Source organism: Myotis davidii, unplaced genomic scaffold, assembly GCF_000327345.1.
Source record: "Myotis davidii unplaced genomic scaffold, ASM32734v1 scaffold135, whole genome shotgun sequence".
Lineage (NCBI taxonomy): Eukaryota > Metazoa > Chordata > Mammalia > Chiroptera > Vespertilionidae > Myotis > Myotis davidii.
Genome location: NW_006289813.1, coordinates 3,236,615 through 3,250,816, shown reverse-complemented (window position 1 = coordinate 3,250,816; position 14,202 = coordinate 3,236,615). Strand labels below are relative to the sequence as shown.

The 14,202-nt window shown below is 33.7% G+C and overlaps 1 protein-coding gene across 8 annotated transcripts in view; it reads left to right on the top strand.

The window, feature by feature from the left end:
• The window catches only part of TRAPPC13 (trafficking protein particle complex 13), a 30,937-nt gene that overhangs the window by 9,657 nt on the left and 7,078 nt on the right, over positions 1–14,202 (top strand). For 2 of the 8 annotated variants that reach the window (XM_015563064.1, XM_015563063.1), the window contains exons 4-10: positions 192–230; positions 1,866–1,950; positions 5,448–5,575; positions 7,019–7,091; positions 8,232–8,276; positions 11,126–11,143; positions 13,369–13,502. In XM_015563064.1, coding sequence (XP_015418550.1) covers positions 192–230; positions 1,866–1,950; positions 5,448–5,575; positions 7,019–7,091; positions 8,232–8,276; positions 11,126–11,143; positions 13,369–13,502 — 522 coding nt within the window. Of the gene's footprint in view, positions 1–191; positions 231–296; positions 373–1,865; positions 1,951–5,447; positions 5,576–7,018; positions 7,092–8,231; positions 8,277–11,125; positions 11,144–13,368; positions 13,503–14,202 lie in introns of all 8 variants that reach the window. The other 6 variants (XM_006762415.2, XM_006762414.2, XM_006762417.2 and 3 more) reach the window with 4 other exon arrangements.

The following is a 14,202-nucleotide window of genomic DNA, read 5'->3' as shown; positions in this document are numbered from 1 at the left end:
TTACTATATACAAGGTTGGGCAAAAGTCAATTTATAGTTGTTCGTATGGAAAATAATACAATAATTAATAATAATATAAGAATAAACTGTTTTGCATACTCACAACTGTAACAATACTTTTGCTCTACTCTGTATTTTTTAATGCCCAGGATTCCTTTTATTTTAACTTATTTAATACAAATGTCTTTCAGAATCACCTCTTTTATTCAACTTCACAGCCCTCTCTCAACGTAAGTTATCAGACTTGGCAGCTAATTAGGAGCTATAAACTTTTTTATTTCTTCTCTTGCTCTTAGCTTATTCTAGATTATTATTGGGGTGGATGCCCCTGATTCCATTCCTTTTGCAACGAAGAAAATTTGACACTAAAAGGTATTTTTTAAGTTTTTATGAAAGGTTTACCGAATGTGGCCATTGACTAGTGTCTTCAAAGCTTAGAAATATATTCATGTAAAAATATATTGTATAAATATATATTTTAAAATATTTTATAGTAGCCGAAACCGGTTTGGCTCGGTGGATAGAGCGTCGGCCTGCGGACTAAAGGGTCCCGGGTTCGATTCCGGTCAAGGGCATGTACCTGGGTTGCGGGCACTTCCCCAGTGGGGGATGTGCGGGAGGCAGCTGATCGGTGTTTCTCTCTCATCGATGTTTCTAACTCTCTATCTCTCTCCCTTCCTCTCTGTAAAAAATCAATAAAATATATTTAAAAAAATATATGTTTAAAATATTTTATAGTATATACTTACAAATGTACATTTTTATAAAATATATTTTATAAAATGCTTACAATAAAGCCACTAGTTATTATTTTTATTAGACTAACTTCGAAAAATCAAATATATCAGTAAAAAAGACTCTGAGGCCAATTACTTGGGTCTCTTCTAGATTCCGGTCATAAGTTTGTTAACAGAAATTGCCTTTTTCTATCTTCTTCAGTAACAAATCTTAAGACTATTAACATGGACCTGATTTCAATGACTTATTCCTAAAGAGACTGGCAGTTGGTGCCATAGTTGAGGGCCATGATTTATAGCATGCTTTATAGATTAAACTGGAGTACCGGTGCATGAAATTCGTGCATGAGTAGGGTCCCTGGGCCTGACCAGTGATCAGGGCCGATTTGCAGGGCGATTGGGGGGGCCCCCTGCTGGCACCGCATTGGCCAGCATGGCGCTGCCCACTCACCAGCTCTGCCACCGCTGCCCGATCAGCAGGATGATTGGGGGCCCCTGCTGGCACCCACCTTGGCTGGCCTGGGGCCTGTGGGCTGGGGGCAGCTCCCGCATTCACTGTCTGCCCCCTGATGGACAGTACGCGTTATAGCAGCTGGTCGTTCCACTGTTTGGTCATTTGCATATTAGGCTTTTATTATATAGGATAAGTACTTTGAATCACATCCTATATACTAAAAAGCTAATATGCAAATCTAACAGCAGAACAACTGGTTGCTGTGACATGCACTGACCACCAGCGGGCAGACACTCAATGCAGGAGCTTCCCTCAGTGGTCAGTGCACTTCCACATGGGGAGCGCCACTCAGCCAGATGGCTGGCGAGTGCAGCGGCAGTGGTGGGAGCCTCTGCTAAGGATGTCTGACTGGGGAGTGGGCCCAAGCCGTCAGTCAGACATCCCCCAATGGCTGAGGGCTCCCCTCCCCCTGTGCAAGACTTCTGTGCACCGGGCCTCTGGTTTAGTAATAAAAGAGCAGCCTAGAGTAAACAAGGAATGTTGAAGCAGTATTTTACCTGATCTCTATCCTTTAATAAATTTTTCTACATTTCAAGTTCCCAGTGGTGTTCAAATAGAATATTTATGATAAATCTTGAATGGATTTCTATGTAAAAATTTATTTTATTTCACAGGAACATATTTTTGGGAGAGACCTTTTCCAGTTATATCAGCGTTCATAATGATAGCAATCAAGTTGTAAAAGATATATTGGTAAAAGTAAGTGACATTCTTGTTTGTGATATATTTTTTAAAACGACTTTTCTATTATGTTTTTTAAACTTAATTAAAATGCATGTTTGATACAGAAATTTTTGTCATCAACAACAAGCAATAATTAAATACCTAATAGTATAGTAAGCTAAGCACAGAATCATTTTCGTTATCCTCAAAGTTTGTGATAGGTTGGGTAAGAAAATGTACCAGTCAAAGGTAAATAGCAGAATGTTTTTGTTAACAGTTTCTGATTAACATAATGAAATTTGAAAGAGGAGGAAAGATTACAGGGGGGATATTGCCTAAATCAGGAAAGCTTATTAGAAGGAAAGGAACACAAGAAGGTCTTAAAAGAATGGTAGGCTTTAGAGAAAAAGACAAGAGGAATTAGGTAATCGGAAGCAGAGACATAGGAATACATATTGTGTTCTTGTAGCACTGAACAGAATTCACTTGATAAGAGTAAGTAAGATTATAGAGATGTGCACACTGTGGAGCATCTTGCAAGCTAGGCTAAGGCTAAGGTTTTTGCCCCTTTTTTTGTTTTTTGAGACAGTGGGCAGTCAGAGGAGATTTAAAATATATATATTTTTTGTTGATTTCAGAGAAGAAGGGATAGGGAAGGAGAGATAGAAACATCAATGATGAGAGAGAATCCTTGATTGGCTGCCTCCTACATGCTCCCGACTGGGGATTGAGCTCGTAACCCGGGCCTGTGCCCTGTCACGGAAATGAACCAATAGGTTGATGCTCAACCACTGAGCCAAACTGGCCAGGCTGTGAGTGGAGATTTTTGAGCAGAAGTATTCACACTATTTTGGAAGACTGATGAAAACATTGTATGGGATGGTTTGTAGGAAATAGACCAGTTAGAAGATTTTTACAGTCATTTAGAAATTAAGAGATAAAATATGCCAACTCAATTAAACAACCTGAAATCTATTTACATAGAGAAAGGGCATAAAGAAAGTAAAAACTCACTCTATGTGAGGGAGAAGTTTTGTAAAAGCTGTCCCAAGTGATGCATTAGATCATTTGAGCGTTACCAGAATGGAAGTCCAATTAGGATGAGTTTGAAAATGATCAATTATTAGAATTGAAAAGGACCTCAGAGAGCAAATATTCCAAATTTCCTATATGACCCAACTTCCAGAAATTGGATGCAAATTTTTGTATACATGTGCATATGTTTGTTATACTATTGATGGGGTTTGTGCCTTTCATTAAATCAGGGGTTGGCAAACTATAATCAGTAGACCAAATTTGGTCCATTGCCTGTTTTTATGACTTTTGAGCAAAGAATGGTTTTTACATTTTCAAATGATTGGAAAGAAACATAGCTTATTTTGTGATGTGAAATTCAAATTTCAGTGTCCATAAAGTTTTATTGACACACAGCCACACTCATTTATTTCTGTATTATCTGTAGCAGATTTCAAGCGTCTCTGGCTGAGTTGTATTTGCAACAGTTTATATGACCTGCAAAGTCTAAATTATTTGCTTCCTGGTCTTTTAAAGTTTGCCAATCTCTGCATTCCATTATGAAAAGGTCTGACTTTCAGAACTTTGAGAATGTATCCTTTTTTCCTGGCATTCAATAAATGTTCTATTTATTTTTATAAGATGAGTAAATTAACCAAGGCATGTAATTTAAGATAAATAAGTATTAAAAAGAGCAAATAATATAATAGCATACTTATAAAATATAAGTATTTTATGTAAGTATTTTGGCTTTATTGAATTTTAATTTTTATAAAGGCAGTGGTGTTTGAAATAACAACAGTAGCAAATGTTTATTGAACAGTGCTATTCCCATCAAGAATCCTCTTTTTTTTAAAATTTATTTTATTATTGAGAGTATTACAGATGTCCCCAATTTTACCTTCTTTGCCTCACTCCACTCAGCTCCCACCTCACCCCAGGCCTTCCCCTGTTTATTGTCTGTGTCCATGGAAAGAATCTTCTTCGTCTTAAAAAGATATTTAGACTTATTATGTACACATAAGCCATTTTTTTATATCAGACTCACGATGACATAGGTAGCATAACATGATATTGGCCTGTATTTTTCTTTTTCATGTTTTCTTTTATCAAGTTTTAGGTATCAATATTATGGTTGCTAAAGGACTTGTATGCATGCATAATAACATAACCAATGGACATGGACACTGAGGTGGTGGGGACTTGTCCTGGGGGGAAGGAGTGGCAGGGGGGGAGATCAGTTGGGGGAAAAAGGAGACATATATAATACTTTAAACAATAAAAAAAAATAATATTATGGTTGCTAAATAAAAGATTTAGGGACATTCCCTTTATTTTCAATGCTTTGGAGCAATACATGGAGCATTTAGACGATCTGATCTTTAAAGGGTTTGTAGAATTCAGTGAAATCATATGGACTGGTGCTGTTTTGGGGGGAAGTTACTTGATAGCATTTTCACTCTCATCCTATGGAGATTAGTATGTATAAGCTTTCTATCACTAATGGTGTAAATTTTGCAAAACTGATTTATTCCAGGAAATGATCCCTTTTATGTAAATTTTTCAAATTTATTTGTATATAGGTCTTCATGGTAGTCTCTGAAAATTTCTTCTGTTTCAGTGCTATTTCTCCCTGGTCATTTTTTATTTTGCATATTTTTGCTTTCTTTTTCTCTTGATTTAGTTTAGCTATCTCTTGGTTTACATATTATGTTTTTTATTTATTACTTTATATATAATGCTTTTCTATTTTCTACCTCATTAATGCTTGCTTTTAACTAGCTCTTTCTTTGTGGTTCTGATTATTTACTTTGTCCTTTTTCTACCTTTTTAGCTGGGGATTTAATGTTTATTTTTATTTTATTTTATTTTATTTTTACAAAAGTGAATTTTCTTCTGATTCACTGGTTTAGGTGTATCCTACAGATTTTGATACGTAGCTTTTTAAAGAATTTTATAATTTCCTTTGTATTTCCCATTCTACCCAAGTTGTTTAAAAGGTTTTTTAGATAGAAAGGCCATTTTAACTTGTTAATAATTTGTAATTATATTATGTCATAATCAGACAGTATTGTTCTTGTAATTTTTCTGTTTTTCACACTTGATTTGGGGTAGCAGTTTTTATCAGTGAGTTGTTTAAATTCTCATTATCTGTTTTCTTTTTTTAGTGTTTTTGTATAGATGAACACTGTTGATGGCTTTGCATTCTGTGCAGTTTGAAGATTTTTTAAATACCAAAGTCAAGAATGCCCTTTATAGCAGTGTGAGCCTTTCGTATTTAATTTTGAATTCCCATACTACCTGGCTGATTTTATTTTGTGGTTTTTTTGTGTGTGTGTGCATGTGTGTGTGAACCATTGCCATGGTTCTGAGTGTCAGAGCTATACAGAAAGACTTAGGCAGAGAAGTCTTGCTCCTCCTTCATCCTACTTCTGTGTTCCTATTCTTTGCAACCATACCGATCCTCGCCATCTAAGTAACCAGTCTCATTTGACTATTTCTGGCCACTTTCTTTCAAGGCTGATCTTCAGACAAGCTCTCAGCGTTTAAATCTTTCTGCCTCCAATGCTGCAGTGTCTGAACTGAAACCTGATTGTTGTATTGATGATGTCATACACCATGAAGTAAAGGAAATTGGAACACACATGTAAGGATTATTTTTACTAGTTTTAGAAGGCTTTGCTTTATATATGCCTTTATTTGAAACTTTTGCTTTATTTCCAGTTGTCATTAAACCTAATGCCTACTTCAGAAGGAATTTTATGTTTCATGTTTACATTTTATCAGAACCAACTTTGTATGTATTTCAATGTTAAAGCTGTATTTTTCTTTCAATCTGAGAAGCAAATATGAACATTTCAGCCATCTAAAGTAATTTTATATTTCTCTACTGCCTTACCACTTAATTAATTCACAAATTCTCTAAGGTCTTATACTCATCTTTCATTACCATCTCTTCTTCATCTCCACTTACATCACCATTTTTGCCTCTCCTCTTTTTTAAAAAAATATATTTTTTTATTGATTTCAGAGAGGAAGGGAGAGGGTGAGAGACATCACCATTTTTGCCTCTCCTCTTTTTAAAAAAATATTTTTATTGATTTTAGAGAGGAAGCGAGAGGGAGAGAGAGACAGAAACATCAATGATGAGAGAGAAACAATGATTGGCTGCCTCCTGTACTTGTTCCTACAGTGAGCATTTTGAGAGAAGTTACTGTGGTGTGTTGTTTGTTTCTTTTGTGTGTTAATCCTCACCCGAGGATATTTTTTCCATTGATTTGTAGAGAGTAGAAGGGAGGGGGTAAGGGAAAAGAGAGAGAGAAACAGCCATGTGTCTCACATCAATTGGTTGCCTCCCACACACGACGGGCCAGGGATGGAACCTGTAACCCAGGTATGTGCCCTTGAACAGGAATCGAACCTGCTACCCTTCATTGCATGGGCCAATAGTCTAACCGCTAAGCCATGCTGGTCAGGGCCAAATACTGTGTTTTGATCAATACTATGTCCCTAGGGCCTGGTTTAGTACCAGGCATAAGTATAAAGGAGAAGTTAAATTAGCTATAATGTCATCACCTAGTATAGCCAGTCTTAAAATATTGCTGTATTTCTTTTCATTCTTTTCTATGTGCATATAAGTAGCAGATGTGTATAAATAATTTATGTAATATTTTACAAATGTCATATTACCTGTGGTTTTGTCTTCTTCAGTTCACTGTAAATATTTTCCCTCTTGAGTCAGTAATCTTTGAAACACTTTTTTTTTTTAAAGGATAGTTTATTGACTTTTAGACATGCAGGAAGGGAGAAGGAGAGAGAGAAACATCTGCTATAAGAGCATAACATTGGTTGGGCATCGTCCTGTGAACTGAAAGGTTCCTGGTTGGATTTCCCAATCAGGGCATGTGCCTTGGTTGCCAGCTCAATCCCTAGGGTTACGTGCAGGGGGCAGCCATGATGTTCCTCTCTCATCAATGTTTCTGTCTCTCCCTCTTCCTTCCTCTCTCTCTAAAAATCAATGAAAGCATTTTTTTTAAAAGGAACACAACTAAAAATGATTCAGAATGATTAAGACATCTTTCTATTTCAGCCTGGTGTGTGCAGTGAGTTACACAACTCAGGGCGGAGAAAAAATGTATTTTAGAAAATTCTTCAAATTTCAGGTAATAGAATATGTCAGTGGTAAATGTTTTTATGTGTGTGTGTGTGTGTGTGTTTTAAGTTTAGTTATTTCTATTTATCTACAGTGAAAATAGGCTCCGAATAAAGCAAATAATATTTTTGGACTTGTTATATTGCTAGCAATCTAAAGTTAGATGTAAGTAAGTTAATTAAAAGCAGAGAAATTGTCATTACCAATCTATAATAATAAAAACATAACATGCTAATTAGACCGGACATTTTTCGGGCAACATTCCAGATGGAGCCAAGGCTGCAAGGGCTGAGCCCTTGCACCAATTTCGTGCATCGGGCCTCTAGTGTACCAATATGATGTTCTTGTAATGAAACTTGAAGATTTTTACCCCCTGCATTTTTTATTGTTTTTATAACTTCACAAAGCACACATGAAGAGGGGGGGAGAAATGATTGACAAGTCTTGATAAAATAAGTGTAATAAATTTTATCAAATTTATACGGAAATATTTAAATGAGAAATTATTGACTTGGGCTGAGTACACCAAGGTTCATCATGGACTATAGGAGAATTTTGTATTTATACACAATTTTCAAAGTCAGTAATCAAAAATAATTTAAAAACCACTGTTTAACATATGTATGTGTGTCAGCTGGAGACAAGCCTACCATGTATGTCTATATATAGATCTAGCTATGATGCTATATATATTTTTGTATTCCTTTAAGTGAAAGAAAAAGTATTGTCAATAGGAAACATATTTTGCTATTGCTTTGCTACATTGCCCATTTGTTTAAGATTCTACATGCCTTTTGAAAAAATAAAAGGTGTTTGAGTTGCTTAATTTCGTAAACATTTTTTGGTAAAATAAACATATAGAAAAATACTGAAATAATGTGTTCAGTTTAGTCAAATGTAATGAAGTAAAACCCAAGTAGCTATCACCTAGTCAAGAAATGATGGTTGCCTTTTTAAAGATGCATTTAGGATTATATTAGGGTTTTTTGTTTTTGTAAGAGTATTGCATACGTATTAGAAAAGTTTTTTAGACAAATAAATTGGAAAATGGCTTTGACACATTTAAGCCCTACTATTTAAAACAAGCAAACAAAAACAACAGCTGGTCAAATGATAAGAATCTCCTGCTTGATATGCTTTATTCAACTAGGTTCTCAAACCACTGGATGTGAAAACCAAATTTTACAATGCAGAGGTAAGTGTTGGGCACGTAATAATTTGGATAAAACATTAAGATCTTTTTTGACTAAAATTATGTATTACTTGTCTTTTCATATTTAAATCAATTGCTGATAGTACTGCAAATTGTGAAAAATGAGCATAAAGTTCAATCAAAAGTGAATAATTTCATTGTAGATCACTTTAATCTGCTGTTTTCAACTTACATGGAATCAGTATGATTTTTATTTTCATTGGTAATTTTGTGAAGCTTTCACCCCTTTCATTAAATGATTGCCCTATGATTCCAATTAATGGTTCTTATTACTGTTTAAAAACATCAGCAATCTGCTGAATATTTACAATGTGATTCCAATATTTCAAAAACTGAAGTGGTAGCTCTAATCCTGCAAAAAAGATTTAATATTTACATGGAAAATACTGATAAGTAGAGCTCAGCGGTATAAAGTTTGTTCTACAACTGGGCATACCAAAATATATAAGATAAGGAACCTGACCTACAGTAAAGACCTATGAGGAGGAAAAAAACACACATATAAAATAACAAAACTAGCTACTGGAGTATAAAGTGAGCCTAAGAGAATGATATTAAAAAATGTGCTACAGGACCTCTGGGGAGGAGATTTTGGAGTAGTCTGAAGAAACATCATGGAAGAGGAGGGAAACTGAGCAGAGTCTGGAAGAAGGAATGTTGGGGAGCTCAAGTGTCAGAGCAGGGAAGGCATTCCAAGCAGAGTTGCCCATGCACATGGGACCTATAGTGAAAAGAGTACATATTTGATGGGAGGGTAGAGTCACATCAAGGAGATTCCTAGATGTTTGGGGTTTTTTTGTTTAATATATTTTTATTGATTTCAGAAAGGACGGGAGAGGGAGAGAGAGATAGAAACATCAATGATAAGAGAGAATCATTGATCGGCTGCCTCCTGCACGCCCTGCACTGGGCATTGAGCCCACAACCTGGGCATGTGCCCTGACTGGGAATTGAACCACAACCTCCTGGTTCATAGGTCAACACTCAACCACTGAGCCACGCCGGCCAGGCTACTAGATGTTTAAAGAGTTGACATTTCTTTTTGGGGTTAGGGGAGTTGGAATACTACATAAGTGCTCCACCTTTTTTGTTATTTAATACGTAATTTTGATTAATTGCAGTATTAGCTATTTGGCTTGGTGAATTTTAAATATTAATTTATTGCTTTGATAGGAAAGATTTCATTCCTAGTAGGAGGGGAGATTGGTAACTATTCTGTTAAACTAGATATGTTAGAAAGTGAAAAATAAATAGGGCTGTAGGTGGGTCTTTTTTTCTATAAGTGGCTCATAGGAAAGTACATGTTGAGATATTTGGGGTTTTCTTTGTTGAAAATATGTTGCTGTATTCAGATACTTGACAAGTAGTTTTATAATACTTGTCACTTATTCAGTGATTTGTGAATAGTTTTATGAATTGCTAGTTACTCCATGAAAAATATAAAAGTGACTTACTCCCATAAAAGAAAAAAAAAACCACAATTTCACCACACCAAAAAGTAACTGACTTTTCATTAATCCATATTCTCTTTCAGTCTTTACTCATTTATACGTAATATTCTGTTTTTATAATCATAGTAACAATTTTATTTACTGCCTTTTTTAGCTAACATTATATGTAAATAAACATAAACTTTAAACTTTTGCCAACAAACTTCAGAACAAAAGTTTTAGTAAAATTCTGAACTTTTGAAAATAGACATCTCTTTAAAAACCAAGAGTATCCAAATAGGTTGAGTTCTGTTGACCCCAACTAGGAAATTCAAGGAAATGATAGGAGTTAGTAAATCACCCTAGACAGTAGGTGATACTTTTTATACTCTGTGCCATAGTCCTTACACAATAACTAAAATTAGTCCAACATTTGTCACAGACATTTGTATGCTGTTTCTAAGAATTCTAATAACATATGAGTCACCTAAAGAAAAACAAGTTTTTATGAAAATGTTGTCATAGTCTTCTAAAATAGAAAAGCCTCACAAGAAGTGACATTAGATGTTGGGATTCAAACATTTGGTCACCTGCTAGGTATAGAGCTCCATGCCAAGTGATGAAGAGAAATAAACTGAACATCTTCGAAATCCTCAAGGAACTTAGGTCTTATGGAGGGGAGTGGCCTGACATAGCTACAGTATAGTATAAGCACCCCTCCCCCCTAGATCATGAAGTGTACTAATACTCTGAGAACATAGAGAAGTGAAATAAGATTTCCAGCTATGTATTTGACAAAAAAAGGACATTTGAGATGACCCTTGATAATGGGTAACTTTAGAAATATATTAAAAAGAAAGACTCACTGAAATCTATTAACAATAGAATAAATTCTCAGTAGTCTGTGGTCTAGCCCAATGTTCTCTGAAGTGTGATCCATAGAATTTTAATCACACAAGATGCTCCTTGAAAAAAGAATTCCATTATTAGATAAATTTAGGAGAAGCTCTTCATTATAAATATTCTGAATGTGGAGGACAGTGTATGTCCATTTTAAGTAATCTATGAAGAATTACAATGTAGTAAAGAATTTATAGAACTAGAAAGGCATAGAATATACTTTTCTCCCCCAAGATGTGCCCTTGAGTATTTGCTCCTATTAAGTACTCACCTATCATGTTCATCTCTATTCATTTAACCTTAGTAGTTTCACCTGTTTAGAAAAATGATTTGTCATATTCCTTTATGTAGCTTTCTGTTTACTTTCTTGTTTTACTAATGCTGTCTTGTATAGTAAATTAAAAAAAATGCAGAGATGCATTTTATTTTAAAGTTAGTTATTCTTTTTCTTTAACATTTAATTCTGATTTTTCTAATTTTTCTTTTTTATTTTTCCATTAGAGTGACCTCAGTTCTGTGGTAATTTGATTTTTTATTATAAATTTATATGCTTCTCTTACTCACCACTTTTTTACTCTGTCTAATTAATCTCTCTTTACAAACATAGTGGGAAAATAAAGTTAGTATGAATACCAGCTATTTGACTTCAAAAAGATGTATATAATTTTTGTACTTTTCAACTTTACATTAATTATCTTATTCTGTGAGAAAAAATAGATCAGAGATTAAATTATCATATTGAAACAATTATATTCTCCTTTTTAGTGCTTTTCCCTTAAGTGTTTTTTAAAAGAGACATGTTAACCTTGTTTAAAATAGCCTTGGGATTTTCAATATCTTACTATAAAATACCCTACTAGTACTTCAACTCTTTGAATAAACTATCTAGTTTAAATTTATCTTCAAAGGCACAGTGGTTTCAGTTTTAAGTCTGGGTCAGGTAAAGATGGCCCCTTTGATAACAGTAAACAGAAGAAAATCAAATTTTCCCAAGTTGGCTAAAATCATATTTTCAAATTTCTATTTACTGTAAGCATTACTTGCTTATGCAATGTTACATTGTATACATAATAACAATATCAACTGCCATAGCACTGAATTCTTTATTTTTCAAATGTCAAATAATTTTATACTAACTATTCAAACTAACTTAATTTTCCATTATGCTGCTTGTTTTTCTTTCATTTTATCTAAACTCTTCCTAATTTATGCAGAAAATTGCACTTTTCAAATTGAAATGTGGATCTATGGTTATTTTTAAAGCAATGGATTGATGGGATATATTTAGGATTCTTTTGAGAAAAAGTAGCAGAATAATGCCTTTAAATTAAGGTATATTCTTTTAAACTGCTACATCATTATATTTCTGTTTTCATTTGAGCACATGTGCCAAGAACTAAATAATTTGTTTTATTTTAGATAATAATACATTAAAATACAACCTTATTATATTTGCAAATGATTTTCATTTTCTGGACTTAGTGTTTAAAGGCTTCTAAGTGCCAAGATATTTTGGTCATTGTGTGTGTGTGTGTGTGTGTGTGTGTGTATGTGTATATAAGTTTATGTACATATACACACACACATATATACACACACACATATATATATCACATACATATGTAACTACAAAATTTTGAACAAATTCATTCTTGAATATCTTTATTATTTCTTATATAGGTTAGTTTATAAAATAAACCAAATTATCTGTTATCCTTCAATTACATGCACAGAAAATAATAACCAAATAGCATAAAAAGAATGTTTAACATAATCAGAGAGTAAAATTTTTTTTATAAAAGTACTTATTTAAATTACCCATTGATTAAAAATACTGCTGAATAGCATCACTTTTCAAATCATCACTAAGTTCAAAATACCTTTTGTTTTGTTTAAAAGTTCTAAAATTGTCAGGTGTAATTCACATATTTTTTACCTTAAATTTATATTTTAAATGAACCAAGAAATTACTAGTGGCCACTAACAAATTGCTTTAATTAAAGTTAAATTCTATAAGATTATATAAAATACATTATTCACGGTATTAGTGGTCTCTATACTATCTAAATTGAAGCAGTATGACAAAGTTATATTATGCTCAAATGTTATAAAGACCAAATTATCTTTTTAAAAAATATATTTAATTGATTTTTTACAGAGAGGAACGGAGAGAGAGTTAGAAACATCGAAGAGAGAGAAACGTCGATCAGCTGCCTCCTGCACACCCCCTGCTGGGGATGTGCCCACAACCAAGGTACATGCCCTTGACCGGAATCGAACCTGGGACCCTTCAGTCCACAGGCTGACCCTCTATCCACCGAGCCAAACCGGCTAGGGCAAGACCAAATTATCTTAATGTATCACTATGAAATGATAGGTACGCAGGTATGCTAATCATACTAAATTTCATTTTAACATATTAATAACTTATACTAGAAGATTTAGGGTATTTGTGAATGAAATTCCAGTTAAATAAATATTTTTTTTATCTTAATACAAAAATATCATAGTTATCCCCCATCCATTGTTTGACAAGTTATCAATTGACTAACACTTGACTTTGCCCCTGTTAATTATGTTAGGATGAAGATTTCTATTCTTGCATTAATTTTGATAACTTTGACTTTCAGGCATGAACTAATCACATTTGTGGTTAATATTTTTTCTTCGTATAGATCAGTATTTTGTTGAGGTTAATATTTTAAATAGCATACACTTTGGTGGATATTTTTTCATATTCTCAGACCGATGAAGTATTTCTTGAAGCCCAGATTCAGAATATTACGACCTCACCCATGTTTATGGAGAAAGTTTCATTGGAGCCATCTATAATGTACAATGTAGCAGAATTAAATTCAGTCAACCAAGCTGGTGAATGGTAAGTATGAATTATGAAGTGTTTATTTTTATTTTGAAAGGTATAAACTCTTCTGATATCTGTTACTCTTGGATGGTTTTTAATTTTTTTAAGTTAGTAGACTTTATTTTTTTATGTTCATAGGAAAATTTGATCCAAAAGCAATTTCCCAGTCAGAGCGTCCTAGTATTACATGTTGTTTTAATGTGGCACATTTGTTCCAATTGATGAACCAATATTGATACTTACAATTAACCAAAATCCATAGTTTACATTAGGGCTCAATTTTTTGTGTTGAACATACTATGGGTTTTGAGAAGTGTAATGACAAGTATCCACCATTATGTTACTCAAAGTAGTTTCACTGCCCTGAAGATGCCCTGTGCTTACCTGTTCATAAAAATAAAGATCCTAGTTATTTGCATTTTATGTCTTACTATTTGAAGCACTTGTTCTTTTAATTTTTATAATAATTCAGTGAGTTAAATGTGAAACCTTCATCTTCCCCTGCAAATGATAAAACTGAGGCATGGGAAGGAATGATGAAGGGATTAGAAATGGTGAGTTTTAAGAAGAAATATTCAGTCATCATCAAAAGGAGAGGGCATAGAAATAGATGATTGAATTTTTTGTGAAAACAAAAACATATATCTTTCTATAGGTAATTTAGAAAAATAAGTAAATGTAGGTTTGACATTAATATGGATAAGAAGGTAAAGTG